This window comes from Lampetra planeri, chromosome 20, assembly GCF_965212315.1.
Source record: "Lampetra planeri chromosome 20, kcLamPlan1.2.h2, whole genome shotgun sequence".
NCBI lineage: Eukaryota > Metazoa > Chordata > Hyperoartia > Petromyzontiformes > Petromyzontidae > Lampetra > Lampetra planeri.
In genome coordinates, this window is record NC_136126.1 from 4,287,927 (window position 1) to 4,306,579 (window position 18,653).

The 18,653-nt window shown below is 48.0% G+C and overlaps 1 protein-coding gene and 1 long non-coding RNA gene across 2 annotated transcripts; one reads left to right on the top strand and one right to left on the bottom strand.

The window, feature by feature from the left end:
* Positions 1-861: 861 nt before the first annotated feature.
* On the bottom strand, positions 862-11,351 carry LOC144724301 (uncharacterized). Its single transcript, XR_013586463.1, has 2 exons — positions 11,165-11,351; positions 862-1,162 (listed from the first exon to the last, which is right to left on the bottom strand). It is a non-coding gene; the product is annotated as an uncharacterized LOC144724301 (long non-coding RNA).
* Positions 11,352-11,439: 88 nt separating this feature from the next.
* On the top strand, positions 11,440-15,947 carry APOBEC4 (apolipoprotein B mRNA editing enzyme catalytic polypeptide like 4). Its single transcript, XM_078603114.1, has 3 exons — positions 11,440-11,443; positions 11,605-11,715; positions 13,309-15,947. The coding sequence occupies exons 1-3, from the start codon at positions 11,440-11,442 to the stop codon at positions 14,901-14,903; spliced, it is 1,710 nt and encodes a 569-aa protein (XP_078459240.1). The 3' UTR covers positions 14,904-15,947.
* The last annotated feature ends 2,706 nt before the right edge of the window (positions 15,948-18,653 follow it).

Sequence of the window (18,653 nt, forward strand, 5' to 3'; positions counted from 1 at the left end):
CCAGATTGATCTGTGAATACACCATCACCATGGTGGCAGGACCAACGTCGTTTGGCTGATGCCCCAAAGTGATTTGTCTGACTTAGTAACGTCAGCGCCATTGTTGTATTTCGTTCCCTAGCTATCCCTGTTTGCGTGTTTCTATAACAACAAAACTACAGTCGGACAAATTTACACAAGGGACGAACGAATAAAACGCAACACACCCGTCTCCAATACTGACTCAAAATAAAAAATATATATACATGTGAAATGAAGAGGTAATGAGTTTTCAAAATCCACGTAATTTTTAAAATAAAGGTCGCAAACTTTAAACATTTGGTGCACACCTCATGTTAAACTCTCTGGAGGCAAAGTGCAAAAACTCCCCTCTCCATTCGCCCTAAAGAGCTAATGAGCAACAATCTGTCTCCACTACAATCCCCATCACTGCTCTCAGACTCCAGGCAAACATTTACAGAACACAAGGGTGAACGCATACAACATCCTGGACAGCAAAACAACCAAACTCTTAATTGATGTTGTTTACAGGACGCGTATTTTCAGTGGCTTCTTTCTCCCATCTCGCTTGTATTGTTTCTCCGATGTTCACTGTTGACACAGTTGTTGAGCAGAGGCATCAAAGGCAACAACAAAAAACAAAGAGCGGCTAGCAACAAACAGCACAATAAACAAAAAGCTCAGTCCTGTCTGTACACAGTTACTTCACTCTATTACCACAAGTGTAACGTTCGCGTAAGGTTTGAGTGATGGCACACGCGCTGTGACCCAACGCTTGGGAGGCGAGGATTGTGGATATCACGCAAAGTTGTGAAACCCCCAAAGCCATCTCCATGGAGAGACGACAGGACAGCAAGTAGATTGAATCCATCTGCGCAGAACTTTGAGTGTTACTCCCTCAACAACCCTGAGGTGCGACTTTATTTTGATGGGTGGATGCGTACAACAACTCAGAAAGGGGGGGGGGGGCGAAACGCCTTCAATGTTGAAGATATTTTTTTTACAAACAATCTACGTTTGTCCATCATGCACTCTGCTCTTCCCCAGTCCACGTGACTTTACAAGCCGGTCCCCTCACACGTGATGGGGGTGTTCGATCTGCTCTCCGATGTCTTTGCACAAAGTCACTCAATCGGCCAAACATCCCCGATGCAGGAACCTCCTGAGAGAGAGAGAAAAAACAGTCACGAGACTCTGTCAGGATTTCCTGGATAAACAATGGCCATTGTTTATTATTATCATTATGTGATTTATATAAACCCCATTAAATTCTCACATGCACAATTTGGCGTGTCGTGATTTTAACCGATGCATCGTTGGATGTCCCAATGGTGGCATTTATTTCGCTTAAAGGCCTCAACGGGACCACGATGGGCCATTGGGTCCCATCGAGGCCTTCAAGCGAAATTAATATTGGAGGCCCCTCTTTGCAATGTTTACAATCTTAGCGAGATGCCAGAAGAGAGACAGACAACAAAGTGATATAGATGCGGTGGCATAAGAGAAATCTAGACATAAGATAGATGTAGTGAGACGAGAGAAGAGTGTGTGTACACAAGATATTAATACGGGCGTTATGTCTATTCCAATCAAATAAACTACCATTGCCGGTCATCCTGATCCTCGCAGCGGCTGTTGACTCGCCATTGAACAAAGACGGCCACTGCATCGCGCGCCTCCAGATGCGCTCCTGCGGCCGTCTGGAACGCTCTTCCGTTCCGATATTAGGAAGCCACTGAAGCTATGCACTTTTAAATCTATGTTGAAAATTATTTCATTTAAAAACTGCTTATTGTGTTTAGTTTGGTGTCCTTCCGCCGCACCTCCGATTGGCACGGTTGGCTACGTACGGTGCGAAAGAAGTTCAACATACTTCTTACGAAAGTAGACATCGGCGGGTTGCCATAGAACGGAAACACAATTTAGACGATCAACACTTCCTCTAAGAAGAAGAAGAAAAACGACCAGCAACTTGCCAATTCGTCACTGCAGTACTGCGCGCAGGAAGTGATGAGACACAAACAACTGTAAACAGGGGGTGGGTCGGGGAGGGGTGTTCCTTCTTTCCTGCGTTGAGGCTCCGTTTCAGCCCTCGACTGGGTTTGGCCGACGGACACACGGCAGTGGGAACGCCGCGTTTCGAATCGAGCGACAAATGCCGCAGCGCTCCGTTTCACCGCAAATCGCGAGCGGAACAACGTGCGCGGCTCCAGCGTTCCTGCGACATTCGGCCCCGACGAAGGGCGGCGCCACCCCGATGATTTGCAACGCGCCGCTCGAGCGCTTTGGCTCCGGCCGAAGGGGCGTGGAGGTATCATCGGCAGAGCCGCAGATTCAGGAGGACACCTGCCAGAGCGCGTTCGCTATGACAACAGGCGCGAGCCGTTTGTGTGAAGGCAGACACTCAAAAAAAGAGCCAAGCGAAGCGGGTGGCCGTTTCTGGCATTTGCAGCCAAAGTCCAGCCCCACGTGTGGGCCCCCCTTTTAGCCGTGTCACCTCCTCCCCTAACCCGTGAAACGTCCCCAAGCTTGGGTCAAAACGTTGGCACGCGGTTGTGAACGTTGGACCAACGTCGCGGCCCAACGTTACGTGTCCACACTGGGTTGGTCACTTGCGCACACACACACAAACAAAAAACTTGATCACAAACGATTGCCAGACTAGACTGGATGACCGCGCCTGTTGTTTTTGTTTGTTTGTTTTGGCAGTGCTAATCACGGCACGAGCCTCTTCTGTGTGTCACTGACGGCTCGAGTGTAGACCGGGTTGCCATGAAATATTTTTGCCGATGCGAAAAGGAGCTGAGGTGGGCATGGAGTCACGTTGAGCCGCAGTACACAGGCCCCCGTGTCAGCAGCTTCCTCCGAAAACAATGGCGAGTGCTCGGTTTTTTTCCCCTTTTTTCCTCCTGTCGGCCTCCAGTTTTCATTGTTTGGCTTTTGTTTTGAAACGTGCGAGCAAAGAGAGCCCATCAGGCCATTAAAGCAAATACAAGGCTGTGCCAAGTTTAAATAGCTGTACAGTGCACGGATCGGCGGTGACGTTCGATCGCCTGAATACGAGATGAACACAGAGAGGGGCGATGCGTCTCAATTATGGCACGAGATTATGCAAAACATTCAAGGTGCTCTCGATAACGTAACACTCACGTCGCATGCTCACAGCTCACGCAAACCTTTTTCAGAAAAAAAATAGAGTGGGGGGAATTAAAACAAATAAAGATGTGTTTCCATTTCGATTTAAAGCTTTCGTGACTGCAGGGATTCATCTTCTTGGTTCTTTCGGTAAAGTCACGTAGAAGGGAAGTAATAAAATAATAAAATAAAACATAATAAAATAATATATTTTATTATGTTTTTACCGAAAGAACCAAGAAGATGTTTCCATGTAAAATGGACTTCACGAGAATAGTTTTATTTTCTGTTCTAATTTTCAAAGTGTCGGGAAATTCCGCCAGTGCAATAGAGGGAAGTGGGCGCTAGCTATCGTGTGCCAGAAAAACAAGCCGCTCGTCGTTTCGCAGACTCGGCATCGAGATGGGAAGTCAAGTTCCCGACATCCTGGCAATTCCCCAGTCCACCCCCCACCACCACCAACCACCACCGCGCCATTGCAGTGCAAACGGCAAAGTGCCGCCACACATGGAGACACTTCTCATCGTCACAGTCACGCGGCGAGTCGGGTAGGGGGGTAGTGGGTTTGTTGCACTTATTTTTAAATTTTTGACCCAAATAGAGAAACTGCGGTTTTCGTGTCCATGAGCGTGAATGACCCAGCCCTGAAATAGCAAAAAAAAAGTTATACTTCGGAAAATGTTTCACAATTGTAGATGTAGCACTTGACAGTATGACTATGAGTCACGTGGTACGTGCACGAAAGCTTGAGATGTTGACACAAAGAAGGAATCCGTTGTGGAACTTACAATAAAGCCAGTGGCTATCGCTGTTCATTTAAATATTGGAACACTTTTAACTTATTTGTTAAATGTTTGAAAGAACAAACAGCATCGTGAGCCTGTCTGGTCGATAACCCCTAGGGACCTGTGGGCTGATTGATTAATCTGCTTTGTCCGCTAATTCCCCTAAACCCAGATGTCTGCGCAACGCCCAGACACAAACACTCTAGCAAAATCCAATCAAGCGCAAGGGACATTGCTATTCAATTCCTGCTTCACCAATTTGCACAAATGCCACGGCGAAATAGCACCAGACATAAACCTGGTGAGATCACAGCACGGACAAAGTTTTACAATAATGAGCTCGGATACGCTCAGGAAGAGCTGAATGCAACACTGACAAAATTGGGCCAGAAGATGCAAATGATTATTTCGTATTATGGATGACTGTATATAGTTCTGCTTCGAACAAGGACCCATAACAGAGAGTGTCCTTGCCGATAGACATCTGGCAATTCGCCAGCAGTGGTTTAAGCAAGCCTGACTGCTGATGATTGGTTTTGAAACCCCTCCAGAGTTTGCTTGTGTTGAACCAATGCTGCTGAAATGATGTATTCCCGGAAGGCCGTGTGGTTGGTAGGAAATGTAAAAATACATTTCTTTCTTTATGTGAAAGAACCGACGGTATTTCGATTTAAAGCTTTCGTGACTGCAGGGATTCATCTTCTTGGTTCTTTCGGTAAAGTCACGCAGAAGGAAAAAAAAAAAATAAAAAAAATAAAACATAATAAAATAATTCTCACGACGTTTCGGCCACAACGCAAGCAGCCGTCTTCAGGTGGAGAACAGGTCTGTCAAGTAGACAGAGTCTGTCAAGAGAACAGGTCTGTCAAGTAGACAGAGTCTATCAAGTAGACAGAGTCTACTCAGACTCTGTCTACTTGACAGACCTGTTCTCCACCTGAAGACGGCTGCTTGCGTTGTGGCCGAAACGTCGTGAGAATTATTTTATTATGTTTTATTTTTATTATTTTATTATTTTCCTTCTACGTGACTTTACCGAAAGAACAAAGAAGATGAACCGACAGTATATGTCAAGGAGTATTGCTGGCGGAAGGACCTCCGCTCGAGGGAGCGCTAGAGCACCCCTCTAGTTGGTGTTTTTGGCCTACTCTTCAATGCTGGTCAGACACCCTGGAAGATCTGTTTAATGGCCGTGCTATTGTTCAACGTGACCGGCTCACGTTTAACAATGCAGAAGTACGGAATCAAAAACTGTCCAACCGAAGTTCAAACGAGAAATAAATTCCACCCATTCTCAAATCCACCGATGTATGGAGGCCTCCTTGAACTATGACGGTCACCGGGAGGTTGCTGTGTGACCATACTTCACCACACTCGTCAGTACAGGTTGGTGAAGGCGGTTGAGGGTGGGGAGGGGGTGGTCCAGCACCGGTCCTGATATTAGTCATCGGTATCAGTTCCAGAATCGAAACAAGGTCACCGGGGTTCAAAGCAGCGCCATCAAACCAGAGCCATCCCAAGGGTACGGCGAATAGGGGGGGAGGGGGATCAACCGCCCCGGGCCCCGCGCTTTGGAGGGGGGGGCGTGCTTCGACGTCACGGTGTCAGATGTAGTCTCACACGGTCAGGGATTTACCCCGCACCCCCCACGATGGACGGCCCTGCTACCAATGTTTGTACCAATCCACTGCTCCACTCACAGCTAATGTTACATGGGATAAACGTCATTGATGTTTTATTTCTTTTTCAATTAGGTATCAATGTGCTTGAATATACGTTAAGGGAGGCAATTGGCCCGCATGGACATTGCACGTTGGTTTATTTCTACAAAATCTTTCGAAAGAAAGAGAAGTTGAAATCCACTGCCTATTTGAATTGTGCACGTGGACACGTGGACTTTGTTCGACTTTTATTCTGCATCATACGAAAATGCCACGGCGCAATGTAAAGAAAATGTCGTAAATTATATCCTCTTTTATAAACACGCAATAAAAAAAATTGTTCCATTGCAGCAGAGTTATGAGTGGGGATGGGGGAGCAGGAGATCGTCAAAATGCGGCCCTAATTCACAAAGTGCTACTGCATGGTGCTCGTGCTTAAGGGTTATTGGGTGCTAAACTTTTTTTTTGGTGTTGGAAGTTACGGAATCACTCCTAGCGATGATGCCCTTGAATTGGCCGTTCAACTTGAGATACGCGTAGAAGCCACGCACAATAAATCATGGCGAACAATCAAAAAATGCCTAGATGGCATGGCGTCGTCGCAGCGTGCACTATAAATCGGCACATTTACATTTCGTGTCAGTCCGGCTTTAAAGATATAGTGTGGGAAGGCAAATGTTTGATTAAGGCAAGTACATTCTCGCATTGTGCACGAAATAAGAACAAGTTAAGGTCACTTGTTTTTTTTAAGATAAGGGGGGGGGGGGTATAACATCAACATCATGTGCAAGGAAAGATAAGATAAAGGTGCCGGCCTGCGATGTCTTTCTCACGCCAATGCTGACGGAAGGGCCACCACGAGAGGGAGCTCACGAACACCACTACAGTGGAAGGGTGTCTGGCCAGATATCCTGAAAGAGGTAGCAGTGCCACTCTACCCAGGGGGTCAACGACCTATTTGAACGGGGGGCTGTGAGAAGATAACACTGTGTGCCCCCCTCCGTTCTGACTGAAACAATTACGGATGTTTTTAAATCGAATTACAATAATATACAGGCTATAACTGTATATGTTATTTTAGTTGCACCGTGTATTAGGGTTTAGAGCAAAACAGTCGCACAGTGACATTTTTTAAAAGTACAATACTGACAATTAAGTTAACATGCGTCTTGCTTTCATTCTGGCTCATCGGTCTAGCCCAGTGGTTCTTAACCTTGTACTCAATCGTAAAAAAAGTATAATGTTATAAATACATAGGTTTGATGAAGCAAAGTAGCTGTGCTTAATTTGTGTTTTCGATTATCTACCTTTAAAAAAAGTCTGCCCATGTCTCGCACCCCCAGAAAGGGCATCTCGCACCCCCAGGGAGTGCGTGCACCCCAGGTTAAGAAGAACCACTGGTCTAGGATTTCCTCGAAGGTGGTGGATCGTGCAACTTCATGCTCAATTGATACGATAGCCAGATGCGTGAATCAAGCTTTGGGCCATGGTACACTGCAATAAAAAAAAATCTGAATAAAAAATGTAAAAAATATTTGGAATATTTTTTTCGCTTTTCACATTTGTTTAACTTGTTTATCTGTTGATTCGGGGCCCCACTATGCGTCGCCTAACGATGCCGCACCACTCGCGACCTGCCGCCCGACGAACCGTGCTGAACCCAATAATGCTGTGGGGTGGGCCAGAGGTCGGGGGGATTTAAGAAATCGAACCGGTGACCTCTGGATCACACAGTCCAGGGTCGCTGACAAGAGGAAAGATATTCAACAAAACAAACATAAGGTCCTCATCATCGTCGTCATCGTTGGGAACAGCGCACAATCACAAATCTACTCTCTGCAGAACCTCTGGACGAAACGTCAGCCAATGATCGGTCTGTAAATATGTGTCTGCGATGAGGCACGGTCTAATGACAAATCTGGTGGTTTTGATTGGCAAAGAAATACTGCACAGTACATTGATATGCTTATCTTTAAATGTTCTTGTTAGGCGCTAATGGGCAATAAAACGCAAATAAAGCCATCTGAGGCCGTGCATAATGTTAATGCCATTGAACATTTCGACGGTATGACTCATGTAAATGATCAACATCATATCAACAACCGTTGTGTATTATGAACGTACATTTACTTAGCCAGTTGTAACACGTATGTATGTTGAACTTCTTTTGCACCGTACGTAGCGTAGCCAACCGTGCTCGTCGGAGGTATGGGGGGAGATGACATCAAACTAAACATACAAAAGCGGTTCTAAAGAAATGAGTTTTCATTAGTGCTGTCCAGCACAAGTACAGAACTAATATTGCCAGCAGTGGCATGAGCACGCAGTTGCCTGGCTGCACCTTAACCTTGAACGCATATTGTAGTTCTCGAGATGTTCATTACTTTTTATTTAACAATCTATCAATCCACTGCTATAGATAAAGAAGACCGTGTAAATAATGGGTTGGTTATTTTTAACGAAATGTTCACCACACTGGTGGGAATGGACTGCCATGGGCTAGGAGTTGAACTCAGGTGGCCAGGACCCTGTTCCCCCGTTGTACAGGGTGGTTCAGCTGTCTTGTTTTCCTTTGCATATTCATGTCTGATTTAAGTAAAGCTTACCTTTAAAATATTAAGATTTTTGGGAATTAAATGAGGGTCACAAGACATGTGGATCACCCTGTACATTAATTTTTGTATTACTGTATATAACACTGGTCAACACACTTTTCCTGGCATAAGGTATTCCAAGGTTTTAAGGTAATTTTTGGAGTTCTGATTCCAAATCTGGCATCAGTTTGTGTCTATCACATCAGGTTTTTGAGATATCAAATATTGCATTTTCAATAAAACTGCAGATGAAAAATATTAAATTAAAAAAATACAGCACCATATTTTAACACTAAAGCAGTCACTGACTCGCAACAACTTGCAATCATAAGTGACAGAGTTAATTTCGGGTATAATCAATGAAAATGGGGTATGCCGATAGCATAAAAATGAGATGTGATAGAGCAAATCTGAGATCAGATTGGGAATCAGCACCCTGAAATTAGTCTAAAACAGCTGCAAAAGTCCAGGCCAGAATTTTTTTTTTTTGTTGACCAGTGTAATAAGATCGAACCGCCTCGATGGGGAGGGTTTCCTAACACCTGTTAGAGCTTTTAACAGACTGCGAGACAAGAAGGCTCACCTGATCGAGTCGCTAACCTTTCTCAAGAGATGCCGCGATAACAAGGTAATACCGATCGCATTTACACTCACATCTGCTGCTGTCACTTCTCCTAACGCTAAACGGATCTTGTTCACAGCTAGCCTATCACTAATCTCAGAGAGCATAAGACTGCTCCGTTTTGAACTTGATCATTTAGACAAATGTCTCTTACAATCACACTTAGCATTAACAAATAAAATGTCCACATCTAATTGGGGCCTTGTAGATAACGTGACTGTTTCTTCTGCCGCGAGAATGTCAACCAAATGTAAAGTTAACCTGATTGCTAAATTCAACATCCTGTCAAAAAAGAAGCCAGATCCACACGTGAAAAAGTTAGATGTTAACAAGATTGTCATCAATCAGAGTAACAGCCCAATTTTCGATAACCCAAAATCGGTACTAGCTAGATGGCTGAACTTTGCAGTCACCCTCAAACACATCCCAGTGTATGATATCATTGACCAGGTTGATGTAGCCCTCTAAGGTTTAGGTCACATCCAAGCAGACGTGGCAAGATCTGAAATCGCCGCCATCCTCAAAAACGCTAAGAAACCCATTGGTAACATCAGCAGGGACGAGCGCTCTGAACTCGCTCAATTGAAAAAGAGAGATGACATTGTCATCCTTTCAGCCGACAAGGGCAATGCCACGGTCATCATGGATAAAACCACATACAACAACAAAATCCAGGACCTTCTTAATGATGGCAGTTATACTAAAATCAACAAAGATCCTACTAACCGCCTGGCTACAAAAACCAACAATATCATCACTAATTCGACTTCTCTAATCTAAACGAACAAGCAACTCTCTCTAAAACCTTCGGCTGCTAGACCACCCAGATACAATGGTCTTCCAAAAATCCATAAAGAAGGTACTCCACTCCGTCCTATCGTTTCTACCATGGGCTACCTTCAAAGATTTGTCCATGAAGCCATCCAGATATATAAACACAGAGACAATTTCAACCGAGAAGATGGCTATAAGCTTAGCAATCATTGGAAGGACGTTATTAACCAAGCAAAGTCGTAACTTACTGTGGTGCTTCCATTCTTCCCTGCCATTTGGCTTTTATCTCCGACTCTCTGAGTTGCATTGCCCTGTTATGTCCCTCTGCATTAACGGGCTGGGCTCTCACTAGCATGGCCACCTCTGCTCCCTTAGCCTCGATGTATCGATGGTTCTGGCTATGTGATGGGCTTTGTGTCTCACTGACACGACCACCGTTATGGTGGTTCACTTACATGGATGCGCTTGCCTCAGCGCAGTTGGCAGCGCCGCAGCTTGTGCTACACATAGACATGACATTAACTTGCTAATCCCCCTAGTCTCCCTACCTAATCTCTCCCATCAACATAGTGCTAATCTTTGGTTCTTTGGGTAAAGTCACGTAGGTATAAAACAAAATAAATCACGACGTTTATACCCACGTGACTTTACCGAAAGAACCAAAGAGAATGGATTCCTGCAGTCACGAAAGCTTCAAATCAAGATCGTGCTAATCTCCCATTAACACGGCTGTGGTGCGCATATGCGACGATACTCTTACGGAAGTTAATTTCATGCTAATCTCTCTCTCCCTAATCTCCCCCATTAACACAACTGACGTGCTTGCGTCCGGGGATGGAATTCCTTTCCAGCTCAGACCCAGACCCCGCTTGCTTGTCCATCGCCACGTATATAACCTCTTGTTGTAACAGCTCTCTTGCTGGTTCAGCAGCTCCACTGCTGGATTGTTTATTTTCTGCCTGAGGATGACAGCTTGCAGAGGTGTGGACTCGAGTCATGTGACTTGGACTCGAGTCAGACTCGAGTCATGAATTTGATGACTTGCGACTCGACTTGGACTTGCATAACAATGACTTTGTCCCACCTATGAGATGTGGACTCGAGTCATGTGACTTGGACTCGAGTCAGACTCGAGTCATGAATTTGATGACTTGCGACTCGACTTGGACTTGCATAACAATGACTTTGTCCCACCTCTGACAGCTTGTGTTGCGATCGAAACGTCGTGATACAGTATTTATTTATTTATTTTCCCTACCAACGTGACTTTACCGAAATAACCAAAGAGTATATATATATGTAGTACGTGTTTGGTATATTGTAATAAATGGCAAACTGACATACAGCTCAACACTGTAAATGAAAAATAAAAATTATGAAATTCATGAAAAATTAAAAAAATCACATACAGCTCAACACCGTACACGAAAAATGCTCTCATGTTATTCCTTACAATATTAGTCGTTGCATAATTCACTCGTTGAGCTGCCCTTGTTGTAATTCACGTGTATCGCTTTCATTACCATACTTCCACTTTACCTTTCAATCTGCCTATTGCAATTATGATAATTATTCCAATTCATGCGCGCGCACCTTAACCGGCAACCTCATCATCATCATCATCGTAACCGCGTCTCCTCTCGTTCACTTGCGGCCCATTTTTATCCATCCCGCACGCAAATAATCATCTTCAAAGGCCAAACGACGGGAGGGAGACGGACTCGAAACGGCACGTAGCAGCAGCAGCAGCACAGAGAGAGGCTGTAGCGTGTCGCAGTGGCTCACCGCTGCGCGTGTTTGGTTTGGTTATTGGTTGCTGTGGAGAACACGCAGCAGCAGCAATAAAAGGCAAACACTGCCACCCCACCATGGGTCATGTGACCCCAGTTTATAAAGACAACCGCTTGCTATTATCGATACCGTAGCAACCGACCGCAAACTCTGACTTCCCCCCCCTCCCAGAAATCCGGAGGGGTGAGTGCGTTAATCATTGATGGGATACTTGAAACATGAGGCCGTAACTAACTACTGAGCGTGCTCTAACCGCCGACGAACAGGACCGAAGACCGACTTGACGAGGCTCTCTCTCTCTGTCGTGGGTTGTTTTCATCGCAAACGGCTGCGAAGATATTCCGCATCGCTCAGTAAGTGATTATTATGTATTCACCCTTTGGGCCTGATCACAGCATCGCCACTTCGATTAGCGTCTTGCCACGCGAGGTCTTTCTTCGCCGATCACTATCCGATGCAGATAATCGCAATACAATGTTAACGCTGGCATTCCGAGAATGATAGATTAGGAAGGCAAACATTTGAATGTAAACCTTCTGAAAGCCTACGTTTAAAAAAATATATATAGTCATTCTATTTTACAGCAAACAAAAATCGGTTCGTGTAATGTATTTCTAACAGCCCTTTCAAACAGCCGTGTACTGCAGAGGTTAGTGGCACATAAATGTGTATTGGGAAGGGTAAATATACGCGAATGGGCTGTGTATATCAATGGGGAAACCGCATGGGCTGAAGGGCCCTTTTATCATTCCATAAATTCTTGTGCCTGCCTTTAGACAGGCACTACAGGCAGGCACGAGTGCCTGATCTGCGTGACTGCCAAGCGATGCCACAGAATGTGTTTTTCGGAGAAAAAGGGGATTTAAAAACAAAGAATGTTTGACAAAACAACGTTTTGGTTTGAAATGCATCGTAGGTTGTATTTTCCTAATGCGGGCAATCACAGTCCGCGCATTGCACACATTGCGAGTGTAACTGTTGGTACAGGACGTGCATACATAGGCACCTTCGATTAGCGCGGTTGGCTACGTACGGTGCGAACTAAGTTCAACACACATACACGCTACATACACGGAGCACGGTATAATACAGCAGAATGTACAGGACATAAACATGTCAGTTAGTGAAGGCGATTGAGTATCAAATCCAGCCGTTGCTGGGTCTGCTGTTGCTGATAAGTGCAGCTAAAAATAATTGTAAATGTTTATTTTATTCACATCATCATGCAACGTGAACCTGAGCTGAAGATGGCCCAATTGAACATGTCTCGTTTCTATCGCAGCGGTTAGCTGATGTGAACTCACGCGGGCATTTCCAGTTCCCTTATCAGGCTCCAAGATCCCCATTTAACTTCTGGGTATCTTGCTGAAATGTGCACATTTGATGCGACGTAACTTAAACGCAGTTCCTCGAATTACATAATGTTCCGTCGTTCCATGTAACTGGAACAGAAAGTGCAGGCTGCATCTCTCCACGCAGATGAGATATGCAATTCAAGTGATTCACAATTCAGAAGAAATTTGCAATTCATGTTTGTGGCCGCTACATTCGTGTGCAACCGCCAAAGCAGACATTAAGATACATATAAAGACGATTCTTGATTCATTCTGATTTGCATCCGCATAGAATTACTCTCACATACATATCAGCAAATGCGCCCGTAATCTTTGGCAGTGGACAAGGGTATTAGTCCATCAATGTAAACATACATTTAAAAATTTTTTACATTGATTCGATGACCCACGTTTATGTGGCAATCCACCGCTCGATGAAACCAGCCCCGTGCCGCGTTTTCAGTTTAATATCTCTCCCCGCACCTCCAATTTAGTGCAGTTGGCTACGTACGGTGCGAAAGAAGCCCAACATGCATTTACGTAAACGCATTGCTTTTCCATTGCTTGCTTAAGCATCTCAAAACATAAAACATTAACGCGTTTCTCTTTCAGCAATTCATACACCAGACCCCTGGGGTCGTTTCCCCTCCCCTGCCCCACTGCAGGATTCACTCCGTTCAACTTCCCATCAGCCCGCGAAGCTGGCGGTCCCTTACGGCGTTTTCGCGGCACCGTGGCCAGGCGCACGCTTCCCGGGGGCCCTCCCGCCGTCGCACCCGGAGCCGCCCTTCTGCCCGCGATGCCCTCGCCACGTCCGCGTGGGCACCGACTCCCGAGTGCCCTACCGGGAATTCTGCCGCTCGTTCGGCTACCCGGTGGCGCTGGCGCGCTCGGCGCCGTGGCCGGGCGACGACGCGGCGCTGCTCGGCTTCTACGAGCTCCGGGGCACGGGCGGCTCGCTGGTGCAGCGGGGCCACGCGACGGGCTGCGCGGCGCGTGGCTACCACCCCGAGACGCTGCTGTTCGACGCCGAGGGTCACCTCGACAGCGTCCTCCTGACGCTCGGCCTGGGCCACGGCGCCGTCACCCGCGTCGCACTCTTCTCCAGCCACGCGCCGTGCGGGCACGAGGCCCTCGGCTGCGTGTCGCGGATCCTCGGCTTCCTGGAGGCCCACCCCGGCGTGCGGCTCGAGGTGTACTTTGCGCAGTTCGAGAGCGGCTTCGCGGAGGCGGGCTGGGGCTTCCACAGGCCGCCGTATGGCCAACGCGACGGGACCGACGAGGGCGGCTCCCTGCGAGATCTCGTCGGTCTGAGGCCCCGGGTCACCGTCGCCCCCATCAGCGGCGGGATGTGGGGCAAGATTCTGCGCGACTTCGTGAGCAACGTGCCCCCGCTCGCGCTGATGAACCCCGTGAATCACTTGCGGGCGAGAGAGGACAGTGAGAATGCCGCTCGTCTGGCGGGAACCACTGGGGTTTGGCCCCCGTACGTTGACCTAGCACCGGTCCCTTCCAGACAATACAGAGACCTCGTCTTCGGAGATTTTGGCCACCAGTTCGATGACCAACGTGATCACGACGAACTAACAAATGCGAGGTCAGATCATTATTTGAGCGAAAAGCGCACGACGGTCAAAAGGCCACGGCGATTCAATCCGGACACTCTTCAGTCACCACCGATGATGGTCCTTCCACCAATCTTCATGCCACTTGAGCATCCTCCTCCTCCCCCTCCTCCTCCCCCTCCTCCTCCGTCCCATCCTCCTCCTCCGCCACCAGCCCACTCCTGGGGCTATTCCCAGCCCTGGACACCTCCTTGGTCACAGTCCTGGACCCAGCCCTGGACTCCCCAGCCCTGGACTCCCCAGCCCTGGACTCCTCAGCCCTGGTCTCCTCAGCCCTGGACTCAGGCCTGGGCACAGGCCTGGGCCCAACCTTGGACCCAACCTTTGACCCCGGCCCAGACGTATCCCTGGCCACAGGCATGGACTCCGGCTTGGAGACAGCCGGAGCCACAAGTGGTCCGGCACATGACGCTGCCGGACTTGCCGCCACCACCGAAGCAGAAGGAGAAGACCATTCAGGAGATGCTGCCACCAAACGGGATCATCAAGGACTTCACCATCACGCAGGAGATACCGGTCAAGCAGAGAGCCGACACCACCGGCAAGAGCGACAAGGGAAAGAAGTCGACGAAGAAAAAATGAACATGCTCGTGTGCTCTAAGATTCTCCGATGAGATGAATATTCAGCACCTGAAGAAGCTCCCGGCGCATGTGGCGAAACGTCGGACATCGTGCCGAAAAAGTCACGTGGCACAAACCGAATTCACATTGTAGCACGCACAAGGTTCGCGCATCACCATTGAAACATTACTTTACAGGTGCTTATCAAGTACTGACTGGCACGTTGTGAATTCGTATAGGGTACATACACTGTACTCGTAGAGCCATTTTATCAATCCACTGCTGGATGAGGGCCACTCCACACCATGAGAGTCGCAGGCACTATTTGCCCACGTTGTCACCGGAAACATTTCTGAGCTGTGCAATGTGGCGGGCATCACATCAGATGTGGCGGGCATCAGAGGGCAGCGCAGCAAACACCTTTGTTGCATTGCACTCCTCTACATTCTCCAGTCTCGTGCGTCCCACCCTTCACCAGTCCACCCACGGCCGAGCAGCGTGGCGAAGTATGGTCAAATAACCCCCGTGACCTTGGCAGCTTGGGGAGGCACTCATCCAGCCTTGGAGGGACAGAGAGCTGGACACGCGCACGTACCGCTATGCACTCAACGTGCCGTATCACTCGACGAATTCATCAATGCGGTGCTCGGTGTTCGAAACTGGGGATGACCCAAAGCGAGCCTGACGTGCCGTTGTTCCGCGGTTTCCCTTATCAGTGGTTAAGAAGAAAAAAACTTCAACCACTTCTTGCACTTTATATCCCCTCGCAATATGAGCTGTACGAAATTTGTAAACGCGCGCCGTGCCCTGTACTCCCATCTATTTATTTAAATGACCCAAATGGCTAAGAGGCGGCCGGTCGGTCGGTCCCGTCAGTGATACATTTGACGAGGCTCTTGCCATGATGGAGCTTCTTGTGCAATGCACAAGAGCCGCTTGCATTGGCCGATTCCGACACACGTCCTTTGTGCTAATCGTACAGTGAGACCGATTATTGTTTTCATCATCATTATTATTACATTGCTATAATGTGCATAGAATGTCAATAAATGACGCAGCGGGTGACCTGGAATTGGTGGTATACGTAATGCGGGTAAGACGCCAATCACCGCTGACTCTTGAGCCAAAAGCCAAGCATTACGCGAATCACCCTAAACTCCACACTCCTGCGTGGGTGTTGCCTGGCAGGCCCCCTGAGTCAGTGAAAGCACGTGAGCCTGTTTTTTTTTCTCTAAGAGGAAGCGGGCCATCACATCTGGCCAGCAGATTTTTTTTTGAAATGAGAAGAAGACGAAAAAAAACAAGAAGGCACCGCGCCAAGGACAGGCAAAGTTGCAGACTTCACAGTCGAGGTGGGGGGGGAAGGGAAGGCAAGGGGCTAGCCGAACAACATTGAGCGTTCGGCGTGCGTCCGATTGGTGGGGCGACCGTGCACTGGAGGGAGAAAATAGCGCAGTGATTTTTAATCATGTGTCGTGTAACGTGCCCCGCTAGCGAACGTCTCGGGCGTGCGCGCGAATGACGGGAGCGGGCGCGCAGAATACCGGCCCCACTTTTAATTTGCCGAAATCCGAGACAATGTTTGGACGCGCGCGCGTGCGTGCGCGCGTGTGTGTGTGTGCAAAGGTTTGGAAAGAAAAAAGTGAGGTTTCGGAATTCCCTCGCGATCGTCTGATCGTTGAGCTCTCACGCGCGTGTTCTCGTCTGGGCGGCGTGAGCGCGCGTGAAATCAACACGTTGGGCCCCCCAAAAGGGAACCACCACTGGGTCGCATCGTCTTCAGAGAGAACAATGAAGACCCCCAAACTCAGCTCGGGCACTGCACCGGCCCAGCAGGATACAGGGCCTGTGTGTTTATGTAGTCTGCGAAAAAAAAAAGCGTGGCGATATTCCCAGTTTACCACTTTTACAAAGCAATGCAAACATACTCAAATAGCCCAGTTACACCCTTGGGGAAAGTGTAGTCAGGGAAGGTCGCGGGTATTTTTTGTTGAGGGTTCCCGGCGGAAACATCTGCATGAGACACCTACAACGACTGCACTGTATTTTATTACGTAGCTCAACAAAATAACACATTCCTGCGGCGGGAGCTGGTTGGAACGTTGGGTTGCTCGGTCAATTGCCAGGGTCAACGGCGGCGTGGTGTATTCCGCAAATATGCCCGACTGTGAGGGCGGGCACAAGCCGGCGTGAGTAGGTTAAACGTTGAGTTTTATAAGGGCACCACGGGGTGACCAGCCCCTCTCCACCCAGCCCCACCCCTCCCACCCCCCACCCAGCCCCACCCTCCCCACCCAGCCCTCCCCACCCAGCCCCTCCCCACCCTCCCCTCCCCACCCAGCCCCTCCCTGCACGACGGACACAATAATCCTCTGTGGGCTGGTGTAACCAGGAGGTTCCTACCAGTACTAGTTTGCTGGTGATGGCAATAGTGGTAAAGGTGCAGCCCTGCAATTGCTTGCTTACACCACTGCTGGTGAACGCGCCTCCACTCAAGCGAACTCTAGCGAATAGTCGGTCTACTCTTCCACTGTAACCACATGTTATGGCCAGAGGCGGGAGTACCAACACGGTTGGCTACGTATGGTGTGAAAGAAGTTCAACATACATACTGCTGGGTGGACAGAGACAGAGTGATGTACTTGCATTTCAATGTCCATGCCAGGAGATCGAAATGGTAACCTGCGTGTGCAGTGTGCTGACCGTTATACCACGGCAGCTTTCAGCTATGGCAGCAGTTGCTGGTTATGGAAGTAGAATAATGCAATTACAAAGTATTAATTTACAGCCCTTGTCAAACCACTGCTGGATGAAGGCCCCAAATGCCATTCGTCTCAGTTATTCCATAACACTTGGATCAGTCCCGTGATTTCACGCCACCCATCCATCGACATTTTTCGTGGATTCAAAGTAGCCTGACACAATCGCTATGGTGACATCACCATCATCATTTAGTGGCTACATTACCCCCCAGTGATGTTAACAGTGAAGGCGAATTAAAATCAGGTCACCGGTTTCATCGCCACTGCTCCACCCCCATGCAAGTATGGAACAATCAAATATTTGTAAAAGAACTACAGTGCCTGTTTGCTTCCAAGAAGACGCACAAACTCAGGGTTCCCTTCAGCCAAAACACCTAATCACAGCAGTCTGCTCTGGCTGATAAGTGGTTTCGGCGTGGTCCTAGGCTAATAATCATCATTGCTAGCAGTCTGACAGCGAGTCACGTCAAGATGCACCAAGGTATGATGCATGGTCCAAAGTTAATCCAGATTTGCCCTTAGAAGAAAACAAATGTGATGGACGGTCGCTTTTGCTGCCCAAACATAGGCCCCTTCTCTGCCGCCAGACGCTTTGGTGCATGTCCCGTCCAAATCTGTCACGGATCGTGGCTGCCAGAGTGCTGCGGGTACAGCAGAGAAGACGAGATTCGCGATTGCAATATAGCTTCGCCGTCATTCAATGGAACCGCCAAATTGCAGTGGTTTTAGCACCTACACTAAGAGCTAAAATTACGCCAACTCTCCACACACCGCAGTAAACATGCAACGTTGGGCTAACGTTGGCACGACGTTCCATGTTTACCGGGCAGCTGGTGCACTGCACTTTCCAAACGTACATCAGCTTGCCTTTATATCCTAGATCACATTTAAGCCAAAGGCTCATTGGAACTGAGTCCAACTCTTAAGTTCTGTTTCACGGTAAGTAGTACTCTGCTTAAAGCTTTCGTGACTGCAGGAAATCATATTCTTTGGGGCTTTCGGTAAAGCC

Excerpts from the sequence above, each read along its gene's own strand:
- APOBEC4 (XM_078603114.1), top strand. Across the intron at positions 11,716-13,308 it reads AAGATATTCCGCATCGCTCA|CAATTCATACACCAGACCCC; the intron begins GTAAGTGATTAT and ends TTTCTCTTTCAG.